Source organism: Chaetura pelagica, unplaced genomic scaffold, assembly GCF_000747805.2.
Source record: "Chaetura pelagica isolate M959 unplaced genomic scaffold, ChaPel_1.0 scaffold418, whole genome shotgun sequence".
Lineage (NCBI taxonomy): Eukaryota > Metazoa > Chordata > Aves > Apodiformes > Apodidae > Chaetura > Chaetura pelagica.
This window is the reverse complement of record NW_009954232.1, coordinates 915,823-934,484: the sequence shown is the minus strand read 5'-3', so window position 1 is coordinate 934,484 and position 18,662 is coordinate 915,823. Positions and strand designations below refer to the sequence as shown.

The window sequence follows — 18,662 nt, the reverse complement described above, 5'->3', positions numbered from 1 at the left end:
ACTTTTAATCTTGCAAATTGCTAGAAATAACAGTTTACTTAATGCATTCAGGTTGCCATGATCTGCAGTGCACACATTTAGATAGCATAGCAGGTACTGTAATTTGCCATCAATAGACAGTAAATAAGTTTCAGTTTTTGGAGAATGAGGACATTTCCTTACCATTAAGTCTATTTGTGTTAGTATTGTGACCCAAAAGAGACTCTAAACTGCCATGGATCAGCAGCTAATACATCTTTAAGGATGAAGGACTTTGTGGAGTGTTTGAGAGCCTGAAGAGTGATCAAGTGGAGCCACTTTCTGCCATCTGTGATGCATGGAAGCCAACTCAGCATGGCCACTAGGAAGGCAGGCCCTGGATCTGCTTTGTGCCAGGAGAAAGGCAGCATCACAAGGGATAAGGAGGGCTGGAAGAAGAGGTTACAGCATGGAGTGATCACAGAAACCCTTCTTACCCTCTAAATTACTTTCTAGGATACCCTTACAAAACAGTTATGAGGCCATGGCTATGATAGATGAAGAGCATAATGAAGAGGAAGCCGCCCAGGCAGTCGTGCCAAGGTCAGAGAGACCAACCCCTCACAACAAAACCTGTGTTAAGACCAGCACTAAGAAGAAACAATGTGATCTATGATCGTTGGTGATTCCCTCCTGTGCAGAATGGAAGTACCCATTTGCAGATCAGACCCTCTTCTCAGGGAAGTGTGCTGCCTCCCTGGGGCCCAAATTAGGGACATCACCACACGACTGAAGAGCATAGTACAACCTTCAGACTACTATCCAATCCTCATAAATTATGTTGCAACAAAAAGTCTGAGTTCAATCAAAAGTGATTTCAGAGACCTAGGAAGAATACTAAAAAAATCAGGAGCACAGGTAGTGCTTTCCTCAGTCATCCTAGGAATGGGGAGGAATTTGGAAGAAAGAGGTGAGTCAGGAATATCAGTATCTGGCTCCAGAACTGGTGCCTCTGTCAAAAGTTTGGGTTTTTAAACCATGGAAGAGCCTTTGAGAGGTAACGTATGCTGAGGCCTGATGGGTTCCACCTGTCCCAGTGCGGAAACACATCTTTGGGCATAAGCTGGCAGCTTAACATTTGCTCTCCTGAAGTCCAGCAAGGGATAGGACATAAAAGGCCACAGGTCGATTAAAGTCGAAACTGTTCAGCGCTGTTTCAGATAATAAGATGGGCTTCTTAAAGTACATTAATAGCAAGAGGAGGTCTAAAGAAAACATGGGGCAAATACTTGTTGAAGGTGGCTATCCGACTTACAGTCGTGAAGGAAAAGTGGAGGCATTCAATGGAGTTTTTTGTCTCCATCTTTAATGATACTGATAGACCTTGGGCTGCCCAGTCCCCTGAGTCAGAGGATCACAAGTGTGGAAACAGTGACTTTTCATCTGCAGACAGTGAAACTGTAAGGGATCAGCTGTATCAGCTGAATGTCCACAAGTCCATGAGGCCTGATTGGATTCATCCCAGAATACTGAAGGAGCTAGCAAATGTTATGGCAGGACCCCTCTCCATCATCTACCAAAAGTCTTGGCAGTCTGGGGAGGTCCAAGCTGACTAGAAGCCAGCCCGTGTCATTGCAATCTGCAGAAAGGGCATGAGGGAAGAGCTGGGGAACTACAGACCTGTTAGTCCAACCTCGGCTCCTGGAAAAATTATAGAGATTATACTGTGTGCTATTAAAAGGTATTTAAAGAATAATGCAATCATCAGACACAGTCAACAGGCTTCCACTAAAGGTGTCACTAAGATCAATAATCTGGATGCAGGAGTTGAATGCAGCATTATCAAATTAGCTGATTATACCAAACTGGGAGGGGCTGTTGACCCTCTTGAGGGACAAGATGCCTTGCAGGATCCAGATAGATTGGAGCATTGGGCCATGATTAAATGGGATGAAGTTTGACAAGTTGAAATGCTGGATTCTGCTCCTAGGACAGACTAATGCCAGGCATAAATATAAATTGGAAGAGGAGTGGCTGGGTCTAGGGATGCAGGTTGACAGCAGGCTCAGTGTGAGCCAGCCACGTGCCCTGGCAGCCAGGAGGGCAAACCACAGCCTGGGCTGCATCAAACACAGCATCACCAGCCAGTGAGAAGAGATTTTTCGTCTCTATTCAGCAGTGGGGCAGACTCACCTTGAGCACTGTGTGCAGTTATGGGCCCCACAGTTTAAGGAGGCTGTGAAAGTCCTTGAATGTGTCCGGAGGAGGGCAACAAAGATGGTGAAAGGGCTGGAAGGAGTGTCCTCTGAGGAGCTTTGGGCTTGTCTAGTTTAGAGAAAAGGAAGCTGAGGGGGTGATCTCATTGCTCTCTACAGCTTCCTGAAGAGAGGAAGTGGAAAGGTACTGAACTCTTCTCCTTGGGATCCAGTGATAAGACGTGTGGGAATGGCTCAAAGCCACATGAGGGGAAGTTTAGACTGGACATTAGGAAGCATCTCTTTACTGACAGGGTGGTCAAACACTGGAACAGGCATCCTAGAAAGGTGGTTGGTGCTCCAAGACTGTCAGTGTTTAAGAGACATTTAGATAATGCCCTTAGCAACATACTGCAACTTGGTCAGCCAGGTTTTATGAAAACCAGTAAATTTCTAGTCCTTTGATATCAAGAAAAAAATTAAAAGGTAAACAAAACTAATACATGCAAATTATAATTTCATTATTTTAAAGCAAATATCAGGCTGTTTGACTAATGCTATGCTTTCAAATCTTATTCTTAACCTATTTCTTTTCATCCTTAGTTAGGAAGTAATTGTATCTGGTAGTATTTTATTACTTTTAGGAACATTATTAGCAGGCCTGATGTTTATAACAGCTGGCTTTCATAACATTAACATTGGGTGTCAGATTTTAAAGCTGGCACAATTTGAGGTAGGAATAAATGAAGCATATTAGATGCTTCATTATCAATTGTACCTTATAATCAAATCCCTCTGATAGCAGATAGTCATGACAAGGAAGTATTTGGCATAACTGTACAGGTCAGGACTAGCCAGTATAAGCTGCTTTGAATGGTGCACCTTCCAAACATAGGTGTGGCTCCTCTTACTTTGTAAGACTTACAACATGAAGTTGCTGTAAAAGATGCATAAGCAACAGTTTCCACTTTTGGGATTTGGAAGTGGCAGCTGCAGGACCTGCCACCAGCCCTCACTGCCAGTGCCTTCCAATGCAAACTGCTGCAAGCAGAAGAGCTGACATGGTTCCCCAGGAAAGCAGGACTCAGAAGTGAATGGAAGACTGCAGACTTTGAGAAAGGAGAAATGCTTACTGACTGGCTAGGTCAACAGGCAGACTTTTCTATTAAAACCACAGATTTTTCAGTTTCCTAGAAATGATTAAGAGAAATGTAAAAGAACAACGATGAAAACCACGTTGTCCTACTTATGTGTCTCAAGTCAAGCATCAGAACTAATTTGGGCACTCAGGTTGCTTAGATTTGGTCACTGCTTTTGAATGATTTTACTCTCTTAGTGTTGTTACTGATGTTTTTGGTAGACTAACACTAAGAAGAAAAAAATACCCAATCTTATTAGTACTACAGATGCAGTTACAAAATACACTGGTGTTTGTGGGTTGCTGGTGGCATCGGGTCACCAGGAGCAGAAGATGGTACCTACAGAAAATCATCAAATATAACTACAGTGTGTTGCTCATGCACCACTGTGTCTTTTAGTTTGTAGAAATTGCAACTGGCCTACTAATAACATGCAGAGTTTTATTCATGCCAGATGATGTTTTCCACATTGACACCCTCAGACCCCTACAAAACCATCCAGCAGAGGTGTGAGTGCTGTACTTTTGAATATAGTTCTTACAAAAGGCTGGTCTCTCTTGATTACCTTACACAGGTTGTTCTTCAGTGATGCTGTGGGCCTCCATGTATTAAAACTGCTACAACTTCTGTACTGCCATGGGCTTGTTAACCTGGGCTTTTAAAATCACTGGGTTTGATGCAGAGTGCCTGCTTTATATTGTTGCTAAATACTGTGTCACTTCTTGGTTTTGTCTCCCTTTAGGAGTGCTCTGTGCTTTAGTGCCTGCCTTTTTCCTGGGGTGTGGGCTCCTCCCTCTGAAGCCTACAAAATACTTAAAAGCAGGCAGCTGTGCTACCTGGATGCATATTCCCACCTCTCCTACAAGGCTGGCTTTGCTCCTGTATCTGCTCACAGGTACAAATTCTGATTTCTGCTTCTTGCTGTGCAGGGCTGAGCTGCAGATTCACCCTCTTGGCACTGGTGGTCTTCCCAACTGTTCAGGTATTTGGATCTAAAATAAGCTGGTGGTGATGGAATAAACCTGTATGAGTAAAAAGTGTGAAAAATTCTCAAGTGACAGGCAATGTATCTTAAAATAGTTTAAGGACTTTAATTAAACATGCTTCTTTATCATGTCTAAAATTTTATCACTTTTAGAATAAATTTGAGAAGAGACTTTTCTTATTTGACTGTTAAGTTAAAACACTGACTTCAGAAATGTTTTGAGATTTTGTCTTCTTGTGGAAGAAATGACTGTGAATGGGACCAATGGTACTGAAGCTAAATGAATCTAGCAGAGGAATTTTGTTTTCTGCAGCACTGGTTCTGCTATCCTGCAGCTACTTTTAAGTTCACACCATCTGCCCAGTGATTTTTTTATACACAGTATTTTTGCTTGCTCCTCTTCTACTGACTTCAAAGTGATTCTTAACAAACATTGACAAACTTCCTAGTTTAAACATACGGGAAAATCAAGAGATTGCCACAGCAACAGTTGGGTAGATTTTCTTCTGCCTTTCTTGCATTACATAGTTTTAAAGTAGGTATGAATTGCTAACTATTCTGATCTGGTTGCATTTCTCCAACTTTTTGTGCAGGTAAAAAGACTGTATATAGGCATAGGGGTCAATGAATCAGCCCTTGCACATACTGAGCTGTTTTCAAAGCAAGAAATAATACCCAGAGTGATTTGCAGCATTTTGGAAATGGATTTTTGCTGCTTGTAATCCCCTATATACTGTTCTTTCTGTCTTTTTAATGCAAACTTGTGAGTTTATTCTAATGGTTATGTTTTTTAAAGAATCTGTATCACTATTTCTTCTAGTTAATTTAACCTCACCAGATACTTCTGCTGTGCTTGGTGTTCCTGTTCTTTCGACAGAGCACAGCCTGATGCACTATGTAACAGGATGTCACCTCAGAGCTTATGACTACAGATTTAATCAGCAAGAATAAAAGACAAGAAAATTGGGAAATGAGAACCAAAGTGGTGGAGAATTGCTGTTCTTCAGATATGAAAGATAGTACCTGATGCTGGAGACAAGGCAGTTCACACCTTCAATGTTATTTTTCTTCTCAGTGACAAGGAAGTAGCTAAAAGTCTTGCTCCAGCTGCTAGTTCTGTCAGACAGTAACAAAAATACTAAAGCTGCTGTGATAAAGTTGAATGTGGCTCTGGTTACTCCACCATTGCAAAAAGGATGTAACAAAATTAGAAAAAATCCAGAGACAGGCAGCAATGATGGTCATGAGTATGGAAGCACTGCCAAGTGAGGGTGCAAGAGGATGTCGTAGATGCCATCTACTCATAGCAACTTAAAAGGAGCCTGGATAAATACATGACAGAGAAATTCACAGATGTTTCCTTTATATAAAGAAACTGCATACAGCTGTTCCCTAGACATCCATTTTACCACTGTAGTAGAGAAGATATTGAACTAAGTGGTTCTTGTGTTTTCTGGGTCTTTAGATAGACCTTATATTTTTGCATATGTTCTAGAAGCCTTAGATTTTAAATGGTCATCCTGAAATCCCATATCAATATATTTTATTGTTTGTTACACTCTTTGTAGTCAGTGAACCTCTCCTCAAACAGGAGAAAATACTAACCAAAGGTGTTGCCCAATACAATTCCATCACCATTTATAAAAGTAAAACTGCTTTCCACTGTTGCATTATGATTCTCATACCTAACAGATGGCTGTAGCACAAGTAGTTCTGATGACAGAAAATGTTGCAGTCCATTGTTTCAGATACTTAATTACTGTAATTTCCTATACCTCAAGAGTCTCATTCTAGAATGAAGTGTTGTTTTTTTAGGAATGGAGAAGCTGGTTGTTTGTCTATACAAAAGGCCAAATGCTCTCTGCAGGCTGATTTGCTTCCCATGGGCTGCAGGTGGAACTTCTCAACTTGCTCAATGGGGCAAACTCTTCAGCAGCTCAATTGAAGGTTAGTCATTTGTATAGGTAAAGCAGAAGTTAAGCAAGTCAAAAGTACATGGTAGCCCATTTTTTTTTTTTAATGGAATATAATGTTCTTGAGAGCACTGCAATCTTGTTTCAATGTTTTTTTATCCAGAAAATAATTCCATTAGGAATTAGCATTTTCATCAGGGTGCTGAGTTTACTATGCTCCTGTACCACCTTGGATCAAATTTAATTACATTAAAAAGATTCATCCTCAGAGCTAAATTTCACAAGACTAGAGTATGCTGACTGCTTCAGAAACTATTGGAATGATACTGGAATGTTCAGAAACAGCAACACTCTTAGTCTGCTTAAAAAAGGCATCAGCAAGGTTAACAGTGAAGATATGAGAACGATTTTGAATATTGAAGGATTGCACAGAACAAGTTTCCATTATCCACAGTGTTTACATGGTTTTGTACTCCTTGTATCAAAACTGAAGTTTAAACTATGGGTTTATAACAGTGAAATGACATTTAGTTACAGTGCAAAGTAATCCTCATTGCTATCAGGATGTATCAGCACTAAAAAGATCCTTTACTGAGCCATTTGAAAAAACAAACAAACAAGGCCATTTTCCAGATCTATCACAAAGAAAAACAATAATTTAGCATTTAGAGATAACATTGTCATTACAATTGTACCAGTCCTCTAAATGCCTGTATGCTTCCATAAAGAGTTGCACAAGTCACATCAAGTTGTCCTTGAAATTTAAAAAAAACTCAAACAAAAAAAGCTTTTGTTCACTGGAGCTACTTCCAACAAATTTACTAAGGAGGTGTCATAGAAGCAACTGAACTGCAAACACAGATGAATAAACCTAGGGTGCATTAAACCCATTACTTCCATATGAGTTTGGCAGTACTTGTGATGTCATGGAGATTTTAGAAAATCATAATTGTTTTCTGATCTATTAATTCCTTCCTTTCTTTAAAAACTGAGAGGAAAATTCCCATTTTTAAAAGAAATATTATAAAAGCCTATAATATGTCCTTCCATATAAAGATAAATTGCCATCAATGTATACCATGATTCCTCATTTTACTGTCTCCAGTGCTGAAGAGCCTGCAAGGAAGAAAACGGGGACAGTACAATTCTAGCATAGTTCAACTTTATAATGCTGCCCCTGAAAGGATGTATTTTACACAACCCTACTATTATTGAAATTAATTAATTTGTGGTTATTATGAATACTAATAGTAACAAGTTTGCTTTGAAACCTCAGCTGAGATCAAGACCTTGTGGATTTCTGACCCAAGGCATTTATCAGTCAGATCAATTGGACAGGCAACATTTGTGAGTAGAAGAAGGGATGGAAACCTAACCTTTGACAGGATTAAAAGACAGCAATAGCAAGAACATTTTATCACCTGTAAGAAGGTTTAAGTTAAATAATCTACATATTCTGCAGAATAGACAAAAAAACTTAAAATTATTTGACTGTTACTCTTTAAAATGACTGTTATTTCCTTTCCCTCCCTTCTGCAGTGTCCTCTCTCAGGCTTCCTGGAAGAGAATCTCGTTCCAGGGAGCCATTTGCAAAAGACATGGAGACCGTAGTTAATGAAATTACAAGTGTTTTGTTAAAAGAACTGCAAGAAAAACCATTTGCATTTTTTGGTCACAGGTAAAAATATATACATTTTTAGATACCCTGGGGAAGGAATTCTCTATTTGAACTCTAGAAGTACATAGTTGCTTGCCTTTATTTGCAAAAACCTTCTGCAAAGGTCTTCTGTCAAGTCATCCTAAAACATGCTAAAAGATTCTGGTTATTTATTACTGCAGGCACAATGGTTCTATAAATGGCAGTGTTGTGATTTTTTTTTTTTTTTTTTTTTTTTACACTGATAAATTAGAATTGTATTCACTGCTAATATTTGTGTCAGTGCTTACTCTCTGTGAATGCAGGGCATGAACCATGCATAAAACTCATAGATTTTGAAGATCAATTAGTCCCATGTATTCAAAATAAGTCATCTTATTGCAAATGGAGGAGACTACTAAAAGAGATACTGAAAAAGGTTTGATTTGTAAAGCTAGACTGTGTAGGCACATACTTCCTCTCAATTAGCTAACATCACTATAATTTGCATGTCATACAGGTTTTTAGTAACTGTTCAAGTGAATGAGTTAGCACTGAAATTCAAAATATGCTTAAATGTTCCAGTTTCTATGTATGTTCTTGCTTACTTTGCTTCCATTTCTCTTTTTGCTGCAGTTTTGGTTCTTATATTAGTTTTGCAGTTGCGCTGCACTTGAAGGAAAAGTATGGACTAGAGCCCATCCACCTTTTTGTGTCGGGGGCACATGCCCCAAACGTAAGTTACAGAATAATTAACATCAGAAAATAAAACAGTGTGTTAGCTACAGAGAGTAAAAAATGACATTTTACAGTATGGTGTGCAGAGTGGCTTTAATACAGAGCAAGCTTTGCTGCTGGATGCACGAAGAAAAATGTTATGTTTTCTTAGGAGAAATGAATTCAGAAGGGGATGGAGAATTCCACGTTGCAGGGCACACACTGCTGCTAACCTTAGCCTAGGGAGGAGAGTCTCCTTGAGCTAATGCTACGTTTTTGCATACTATATTAGTCACTGTGGCCTTCAGCTTAATACTCAAATGCAACAAAACAAAACATAAAGTGCTGCTTCCTACTGTTACATGTCTTAACCTAATCTTCCATAAATCTCCTGCACAACCTTCATTGGCTTTTTAATATGTCTTCAAGTCCTTCTGCATTTCTTGTGACTCTTCTAGTCTTTCTCAAGTAAATAACAGTGAAGTGGCTTTTTCCCAACCCTCCTGTCCTTAAACAAAATTTGCTACTTCCATTCTTCTGTTTCTGGGGCTTCTTAGCAAGCCTGAATATGAGCTGGTATATTGAATGAATGAGCAATTACTCCTGCAAACTTCTGCCATCAGTTGGTCTCTCCAGTCCTACATTAGTCAGATTTGTGTCCCCTGATAGGCTTTTCTTTCTCTTAACTAGACTATTGTATTAGTTGTGTTTCAATAGTAAGAGTTAACCTTTGAACAAAATTAAATCAATGGTTATTTGTCTGTGCAAGTTTGAAACCTTGAGGGTACTTGGCTCACTCAATCTGCATTTTCAGCACACTAACCCTTTCCAAGAAGTATTTTCTGTGACTGTTAAACAAATCAGTCATTGTGTTTTGGAGACTTTTTACTAAAATAATTCTTATTGAAAATATTATTTAAAGTATATTACATGCAACACCTGATCTGTCTGTCTGACTGTTTTGACAGTCTGAAGCATTTCCTCTCATCAAAAGCATACCCATACGTGATGCAAAAGATGAAGATGTTCTTAAATATATACAAATCCTAGGAGGAACTCCTCCTGAGCTTCTGCAAAACGAAGATGTTAAGAAACATCTGATACTCACTTTCAGAGAAGACCTTAGAGTTCTTCAGACATTTTCGTAAGTTTTACAATTGTTATTTTTTGTATTTTACAGTTTTAGTTTTATCTGATCATTTCAGGTTTTCTTTCTCTGCAATTTGTTCTAATTTCTTTTATAAGAATAAAAGGAAACAGGAAAAATAGTTTTCTTCTTTGTGTGCTTTTCCATTTCTGCTCTGATGTTTGAGCCCTAGATGAAAACACTGCTTACTGTAGCAAACACAGCTGTAACTACAGTAGTGAACATGTCATGGTAGAATCACATTTCTACTTAGGATCCAAAGTTAGAAGACACTAAATGGAATATTCTGTCATGTTTTATTGTTTTCTGAGGCTAGTAAGCTCAACTGATCATGCTGCAGGATCACTGCATTCAGCCTCTTGATCCAAGCCACCCCAGCCTCACCAGGAGAAACCAATCCCCGTGTTCTAGGCATCTAGAGCTACCAGCTCCTTCTGTCCCAGCTGCTGCCCCCATGGGATGTTAAACAACAGCTCCTGTAGCTCAGTAGCTAAGGTTTCTTACCCTGGCAGAGACAAGGACATTCTTGGATGTGAGACCACCTGTTTTGGCCATAGGAACTTGACACCAATAAGGCCCTGAATCATTAGAATTTGAATGTAAGCAGACAAAAAAATCGTTCGTTGTAGGTGAGAATTTTTATTGCAGGTTGAAACTTTTTTTCCTCACTATTGGGTCATTCTCTCTTTAACATTTTAGACCTAACTGCAGAAAGGTAAGGAGCTACAGTAATCCCTTCTCCTGGGATTCTGCACAATCTAATGCCCGAAGTGTGTTAGGTTTTGGAGAAGAAAGAACAAGCTATCTTGTATGTGGATGCAAACCCCAAATGCAGGTTATCTTACAGCAAGTTTTATTACTACTTTTTATGTTCACAGTTTTGAGAAGTCAGAAAGGAAAATCCCCCTCTCTTGTGATGTTACCTGCTTCGATGGGTCTGAAGATAAACCACATGATTTAGAAGGTACTTTGCTTAAATATTTTCCCTCTTACCTATTTTTCTGTTGTATGGAATCGGCTAATGAAGAGATTCCTAGAGTCTTGTATCACCTTCTTAAATTAAACAGATAACAGAGCAGCATCACTGTATGAACCGACACAGCTGATACAGGACTTAAAATAACTATTAAATAATAACATCAAAAAACTTATGCAAAATTATCACAACACTTGACATTTCCCTGACACTTTGAATATCCTTTTTAGCCTGGAATGAACTAACAAGTGGAGATACTTCCTTCTACAAGATTCCTGGAGGTCACTTTTATCTGCTGGAACCCTCTAATGAAATCTTCTTGACAAAACACATAACAAAATGTATAGAAAATGCTGGTCTATGAGTAGTTTCCTCTGTTTTAAGGCAGAAGGTATAAACACAAACCCTTCACTTCTTTCCATAACCTCATTTGTGAAAAATGACAGCAATGCTTTTTGCTTCTAGAGCTCCTCTCTTGCCGTGCTCCTGTAAAAATGCTAAATATAATTTACCCAGAAAAATCCACAATTCTTACAGAAACTTAATTTCTGAGGTTGAAATTTATTTAGAATAAGATACAATCTAAAAACAAAGTATGTGTGTAAACACCCTTTACATGAAAACAGCTTCTGCTTAGATTTTACTGTCCGATTACACAATCAGGAGTTAGTATAACATTTTTCTCAACAGAGTTAGTTCATCAACTACTGAAGACTTAGTTGAGTGGGAATAATTTTGAGCATTCTAGATTCCATATTTTTCTATCATTTCTTTTGCTTTAGAGATATAGGCATTCATGGCATCCTCCTTTGATAAACCTGCAAAGGAAAGTAGGAATCATTATCTTTCCACATTTGTCATCCTATAAACATGACTAAATGGTGTAAATTTAATTGGTGCAACACCTTTTTTCAGGTTCCATGCCTCCCACTTGGCTTTGCCTTTCAAATCTAGCATTCCTGGACATTCTGCCAAAATAAATGCACACATTGATTATCATGCAGATTTAGATAACATTTGCTTGATTTTATCAAGATATTGGAGTAACTGTGAAGTACACATAAACAATAGGAATACCAATATTAATATCTCCAACAGTAGCCTGTTTGTAGAATCCATATAGTTCCTTCAGTTCTTCATCAGTTGGTCTTGTTTTTAATTTTTTTACATCTTCTGCAGCACCATCAAAGTCAGCCTGGTGAAAAAAAATAGTTTTCTTCTCAAAGGGTTTGCTTAAATGATTAAGTACAGCACATACAGTAGTATCACTACATATTCCCCATTACTTAGGTTAGTGCTAAGTCTAGGCATTTTCCCATGAAACAAGCTCAATAAAACTGTAGGTTATTAGGAAGGGGACTAGGCATACTTAGCACTGCTCAAATAGGTAAACATCTTTTTTCCAACAGTTTGACATCTTAATGCTTGGAACCATCACGGCCTGCCTAGTGTCAGGAGGCAGCCTGTATGTAGTGTTTGTCTTTCACAGTCACACTGCTGGCATGAAGGCATTCACTGAACTTCACACCAGCAGCAATCTCTGAATCCTTCTGGCCCTGAGTGCACAGCTTTGGCTCAGTGGGGGAGCTCAAATACCATCTGAGGGGTGCTGCCCACATCCCTCTCCATTTCCACTTCTCTGCTGACAGTGCAGTAGGTGACCAACAGCTGGCACAGACATAGCTCATGGAGATGAGCGGTGCCACTGCCAGGACCACCTTCAAGACCCAGCTCTTGAACAAAATGGAGAACAAGAGTGAAGTATAAACTTACTCCTTTCATCATTGTTGTTCTCCCAATATACTATGTCTCAGGCTAGACTTTAGCATAGAGCTTGGATTCCTGTTTCATGCCCAGGACATTTCAGAGAGCACTAGGTTTTGTACCATGACCACAGACCCACCAGGTCACTGCATTACTATAATGCAAAAAAGATACAGGCTCTTAAATACCCTGTATGCTGATTTCAGTAATTATTTTAGCCTTTGCTAAAATAATTTGCACTGAAATCAGTGATGTATTCAACAATGGTTTCAGCGTGAGGGCTGTGGCTCCATTTAAATAACTAAGAGTCTGCCAGTACCTCAGCAGTCTGCACTGTGCTTTAGGCAACTTTTTCCTTTCTCTAGTTACAGGAAATATTAAAAATAAAATAAAAAAAGGAAAACCTAATGCCCATTTGTCTCCTTAATTGATGCCTTTCTCCTTGGCAACTGACTGTGCTGGGTGCACCAGGTGATAGAAATAAGAGCACAAGAGAGCTGGGTTCACTGTAGCATTCTGTATTTAAATAAAGAGAAAGGTCAAGAGAAAGTTTATTTCTGAACTTAAGTTTAAGAAGGAAAAATGAGTGAGAATTTCATTCGAGACTGATGCTCAAGGATCTTTCTTCAAAGAAAGGCCCTTCATGGAATTAGAAAACTGTCCATTGAGTGTTGAAAGGCCACATCAGCTGGTGGGTGCAATGAGGCAGTAGAAACAACTGGAAAAGAATAAGGACAGGGAGCTGAGTGTGCTGGAGCCTTCCTGCACAGAAACCTGGCAGCCCTCCCACCACGTGAATCCTCTCTGCCTACTGAGTGCATTTTTTTCTTTTTCTTTTTTTTTTTTTTTTTTTTTTCCTGAAGGTTTAGATTGGCTAGTGAGTAAAGTTCCCAGATACAAACTTCCCAGGAATGTATACATTTATTTTTTGCAAAATTTTCAATTGCTATTTGAAACACGAAGAGAAACTACAGGTCTTCTAAGAATGAAAATGCTCACCATAGGAGGATATACATCTATAACACCAGAGTTGAAACCAGGATTGGCAGGCAGACAGATGTATTTAAAAGGGACATTTTAAAGAAATCATGATGAATTACTAAAAAGATTTTCTAGCAAAGGAATGCTCCTGGCAAAACAGCCATTAAAAGTAAATCTTGAAACTTCTTGAGACTGCAGATATGAATTCACAGAACATTAGATGGGAAGTATTCATGATGATAATACATGTCTCTAGTTCTGACAGTTTATGCAATGGAAGGAAAGCTCTTTAGACCAAAAATCCTGCAGCAATGTAACTGCGTGTTAACAAACAATCTTCAAACTCAGCAAGGAAGTGTTTGCATAACTGACAAGCAAAAGTTTCCAGAAAATTCTCACCAAGGCCTCCTAGAACCAAGTGCACAGTAGTGAATGCAGAAGTACAGAAAACAGCTATGCTGTTAGAACAGTATCAATTTTAGGTTTGAGAAATGCTGCTGTTATGTGGAGTTATTCTGAGTATAATGATCCTTCTTTACTCAGTACAATACTGAGAATATTCCAAGTGCTATTTGTCTGTTTAAAGCTCTAAAATTTAGTAATTTAACAAAGTATATGATTTGGCAGAGTTACTGTATTAAATAATAAATCAAATTGCTTCCAAATTCTATTCTTAAATCTAAAATATTATAGACTGAAAATGTAACTATGCTTATGCATTTTTTTCCTGATTTAATAAAGATTATTTTCAATATTAATAAAATGACCTGTACTACAGAATCACAGAAAAACACGAAGCTTTAAGCGCAACTTTTTGTGTCTGATTTGTTTGAAAAATAACTAAACACTGTGGGGTTTTAAAATTTTTTTCTTAACCAACCAAATATTTGGGAGCACTGCAAGACAAATACAGAATTTCTCTACAATGAAAAACCAAACCACCCAGAATATATGTAATTTAATCAAAAACACATAAAAGTGGAATCAGTAACATTGAAATGACGTTACAACATCTCCGCTTTTTTTTTTCCCGTGTACTCTATTGTTTAGCTAAAAAAAACCGCAATCCCAACAAATCACCATTCTAGCAGGAATTAAACTAATAGCTTGGATCTCAAGTAAGAATGGATTATATGGACAACAGAAGCTCTTTTGTGTGTCTGTTCTGGATAAAGAAAATGCAAAATATTTTCTTCTATGAAGTTTAACATCAGAAATATTAAATCTGATTATTTCTTTTCCTGGAAGACTGAAGTACAAGCTTTCTCACCTCATCTGAAAGAGTAAATGGTTAGGCATTAAATGAAGTATCCTCTGTCCCAGTTAATCAAAGAGTTTAAGAAACATTTGAGGGGATTGTTTGGCTTTGTGTTAAAACACAAAATCTTCCGAGTTGCAGCTAAACTGAGTTGGGGGGAAAAAAAATCATTTAAACAAAACAAAACCACCACCAACAAAAAAATGGTCCTCATGATAATAAATCCTGGAACTTTCAGGGAGAAGCTGCAGAAAAACACAATTACCAAACACAATTACCAAACAAACTATATACATACCACATGAGCAGAACCTTTGCTTTGCTTTGAAGCAAAACTCAGCTTTTCTGACAGCTGCAAGCTCTCAGAGTCAACACCACATTTCCCCTCTCTCCCTGCAGAATTAAGCACTCTTGACAGGGTCTCTTAAATACTTTAATGATACAGACTGTAATAGTCGCCCAGTGTTCCCTTTAGAAGCCTGACAAATCCCACAGGGGGCACCTCACAAACAGTAGCCCACAAATAGTTACATTGGTATAAGGAAATAAATCTCGGAAAGACTATGGAGGGTGCCCCTCAAAAAGCAGTCTTATTAGCAGCCTAATTATTTAAATTAAGTAATAATAAAAGCCAACTATAGTTATGAATGGAAGGTCCCTACATACTGGGAAGGTAGAAGACTCTCTGCATGCCTTTTTATGCCTTCTAACTCCCATAGAGTCCTGAAAAGTGTTTGCTATTAGGTGTTGTGTTCTCTGCTTGAGATTTGCTCCTTCCCATTCACAAGGAAAAGAGGATCAGAGACAAGGTACAGTTAGGAAAGAACTGAGGAAATCCATAGGCCTTGTTAGTCGGAAAGTAAGTACTACTATCCTTCCTTCCTTTTAAAAGAAAAACCAGGAAAGTGGGTGGACACGTTTGAGGCCAGCAAGTTGCCCATGATGTGAGGAGAGAAGCTGGGGCCTTGGGGCAGGAGGGCAGTGCCCTGTGCCTGAGCCACAGGCTGGGCACACAGGGCAGGACCCACACCTTGCTGTAAGGTAAAGGGGAGTCTGAACTGACTGCCTGTGGGACTGTCACTATGACTTTCTACCTCACCGTGTGCCTTGGTAGATAGGGAGCTTATCCCTCCATGGGAATAGGCCTGTTCCATGTTATGCTTCCCTGGAGGCAGGAGCAGGGACCTTGGCAGTCGCCACGCAGCGACCCAGGTTTGCATCCCGCCCCATCCCAGCGTCACTCCAGACACACCTCGCGGCTGCCCAGTGCTTCAGGCACTGCAGCATCAGGACACGGATGAGTTTTGCACCGAGGCAACAAAACTGCGGTCTAATGATGCAAAAAAACACTTCCACGTAGGCACTACCAAGGGTACTTTTAATAGATGTATAGTATTTGTCATGGAGAAGTGCTCGATGAGGGGAAACAAAGACAGCACTGCCAGGAGCTTAGCACTGAGCTGACAGTAACACCTGAGAGAGACTGGAACAGCCCATCTTTGACAATACTAAAAGCAAAGCATTTACCCTCACACTGTTGGTACAGATGTTCAAAAGGGATGTATGTTTGCTTATGAAAATAAATGTGATGGTGCATCACTCTTACAACTTCTTTTACACTAAAACTTCTTTAAAATATATACTTAATTCTTAACCCAATCACCAGTAGTGTGACATTCTCTACTATACCTATCACTGACTCCTACATCACAGACATCTCTTACTTTTATCCACAGATGTACAAACAAAAGCAGCATTCATGCTCTGTTAACAGTAAGATTAAGAAGTGGTATCAACTGAGTTGCCACAACTGATTAAAGTTTAAATAAACTTTATCTTAATTTTTGTAGTGTGGCCACTACTGCATGTGAGCCTCTGCCAACACGGGCATACAAGGACCATTCAAGTCAGTGGAAATCCTCCACGTGCCTTGAATTTTTTTCTGATCTAAACTTCACTGAGAATGAGCTACAGGCATTAGACTTGTGCAGACAAAAGATTAAAAAAAAGAAAAAAAGAAAAAAAAAGAGAAACCATTCAGCTAATAAGCTTATCTTTGTATCCTTTTATTCTATTTGGAACTATAGGCAAGTATCACAAGATACAACTCTAAAAATAACCAAATACATATCTTACACAGCAAGAAATATGCAGAAATTAAATTTAAACACGAAACTTCTTTCTTCATCTCCCTCCAGCCAATCATCATGCACAGCTTGCTGCTTAGGATTTGCTTGCTTACACAACATGCTTAGGAGCAGCCTATAAAAATATAATTTCCTTTTAATAATGTGTCAATAAAATTTCCTTCTCAAATTAAAAGCTTAAGTATATGTGTCCCTACCCACAGCAGGGGGGTTGGAGCTAGATGATCTTCAAGGTCCCTTCCAACCCAAACCTTTCTGTGATTCTATGATATGATTCTATGTACAGACAAACACACACATGCACCACATGCACAAATCACCAGGCTATTACCACAGGCTCCCTTTCCACAAAGAATAAAAGCTTGAACAAAGTCTTTGTTTGCAGCAGAATATTTTGCCAGCTTGTAAAACTTATAAATCTTCTATGATTTTACAGCCTCCCTGATGAAAACACAATTTTATTCATTTTGCCCTCATTTCCATACAGCTTGATCCAACGTGTTGTTGTGGCTGTGGAAGTAGCTGTCAGTCATAGTGACAGTGATGAGAAAACCTCTGTAACATCTAATGCAGAATGTGTAGGGTACTGTCGTATTTCAACCACTGTTTTTGTGTGGAAGTATAACTGTAAACAGCAAGGGAATGGCATCTCATACTGCATTCAGCTCTTTTTGATAGTGATTTATGATTAATTGCTTAAACATCAGGCTAATACATTTATTCTCTAGAGGAAATAAAAGGCACAATAAAACAAACTATAACTTCAGTGATCGCTAATTAAGAAAAAGGTGATGTTATGTTTGGGATTTGGCAATTCTGACCCACTGAAAAAAGCTGTAAAACACCACAATGGAACCTCTGTGCCACTCGACATAATTGCAGCTCAGAGGAAAATTGCTGAGCTACTTGCAATACACTCCCTGCATCTAGGTCAGAGCATTATGTTGCTCAGTCTTTGCAAAACACGCACACTACCAAGCTGAGACAGACATTGTAATGAGACTGGAATAAAAGAGCTTGTAAACCTGGAAGTGAAAGGGATAACAGAATGCCTAATTAATATAAACAGCCTAATCCATCAGGCCATGGGCAAGACAAGGGAAGTATTCACACGTGGTTACAAAAGTATGAGACTAAAAGCCAGCGATGAAGATAATTTCTTCAGGAGCTATTTAAATTGGTAGTTAGGGAAAAGGCAGAAGGAAGCTCTCTAGCCAGAAAGAAAGCAGCAGCTTTCCTACCAAAACATAAGCCCCTCAAAACTCCAAAGATACACACACCCAAAACAAATATGCACAAATCCCTTAAAGATTATCCACGCTTCCTAAATGCACACACACCACTGCTTCAGTGCCAGAAGTTTCCCTCCTCCTTGTGTATTTGTTCCATAACTCTGTATGTGCCTTTCAATGCATGATCCAGTCCCAGCTAGCTCAGATGCACAGGTAAAGAAAAATAATTCATGCACGTTCTGAACGGGGAAGGCTCCGAAAATGAACGTGACCTACGAATAGTTCAAAATAAGCAGCAAGTCTCTCACCCTCCATTTGCGAAAAGCGATGCACTATTTAACCTCCAAAGGCTCGGGGAAATTTCCCGTTCTGCAAAGTCACCTTGATTTTGCAGCAGCGATCCCGGCGCAGAAGGGAGGCTGCTGTCCCGCACACGGCACCGCACAGCCGGGCAGCCGAGCCCTGCCCCTCCTTGCGTCTCAGTCTCACCGGGTGCAGAGCGGCTCACCTGCAGGGTCATCGCGCTGCGAGGATGCCCGGGGAACGGGCTCGCTCCGGCTCCGGCTCCGGCTCCGGCTCCGGCTCCCGCTCCCCCCACCGCCAGGTCGGCGCCG

The 18,662-nt window shown here is 39.4% G+C and overlaps 2 protein-coding genes across 2 annotated transcripts; one reads left to right on the top strand and one right to left on the bottom strand.

Annotated features, from left to right (window-relative positions):
- Positions 1-6,094: 6,094 nt before the first annotated feature.
- Positions 6,095-11,030, top strand: OLAH (oleoyl-ACP hydrolase). Its single transcript, XM_010003620.1, has 6 exons — positions 6,095-6,224; positions 7,730-7,868; positions 8,463-8,562; positions 9,512-9,687; positions 10,569-10,654; positions 10,897-11,030. Exons 1-6 carry the CDS (start codon positions 6,095-6,097, stop codon positions 11,028-11,030), a joined length of 765 nt encoding a protein of 254 aa, XP_010001922.1.
- A 177-nt stretch (positions 11,031-11,207) lies between these two features.
- ACBD7 (acyl-CoA binding domain containing 7) lies at positions 11,208-18,568 on the bottom strand. Its single transcript, XM_010003613.1, has 4 exons — positions 18,557-18,568; positions 11,744-11,861; positions 11,572-11,634; positions 11,208-11,484 (listed from the first exon to the last, which is right to left on the bottom strand). Exons 1-4 carry the CDS (start codon positions 18,566-18,568, stop codon positions 11,411-11,413), a joined length of 267 nt encoding a protein of 88 aa, XP_010001915.1. The 3' UTR covers positions 11,208-11,410.
- Between the last annotated feature and the right edge of the window lie 94 nt (positions 18,569-18,662).

Bases quoted from the DNA above. Each gene is read 5' to 3' on its own strand.
- OLAH (XM_010003620.1), top strand. From the start codon at position 6,095: ATGGAGAAGCTGGTTGTTTGTCTATACAAAAGGCCAAATGCTCTCTGC. The intron at 6,225-7,729 runs GTTAGTCATTTG...TCCCTTCTGCAG, and splicing joins CTTCAGCAGCTCAATTGAAG to TGTCCTCTCTCAGGCTTCCT. The intron at 8,563-9,511 runs GTAAGTTACAGA...CTGTTTTGACAG, and splicing joins CGGGGGCACATGCCCCAAAC to TCTGAAGCATTTCCTCTCAT.
- ACBD7 (XM_010003613.1), bottom strand. The intron at 11,635-11,743 runs GTATTCCTATTG...TTATTTTGGCAG, and splicing joins TGTTGGAGATATTAATATTG to AATGTCCAGGAATGCTAGAT. The intron at 11,485-11,571 runs GTGTTGCACCAA...TTTCCTTTGCAG, and splicing joins GGCATGGAACCTGAAAAAAG to GTTTATCAAAGGAGGATGCC.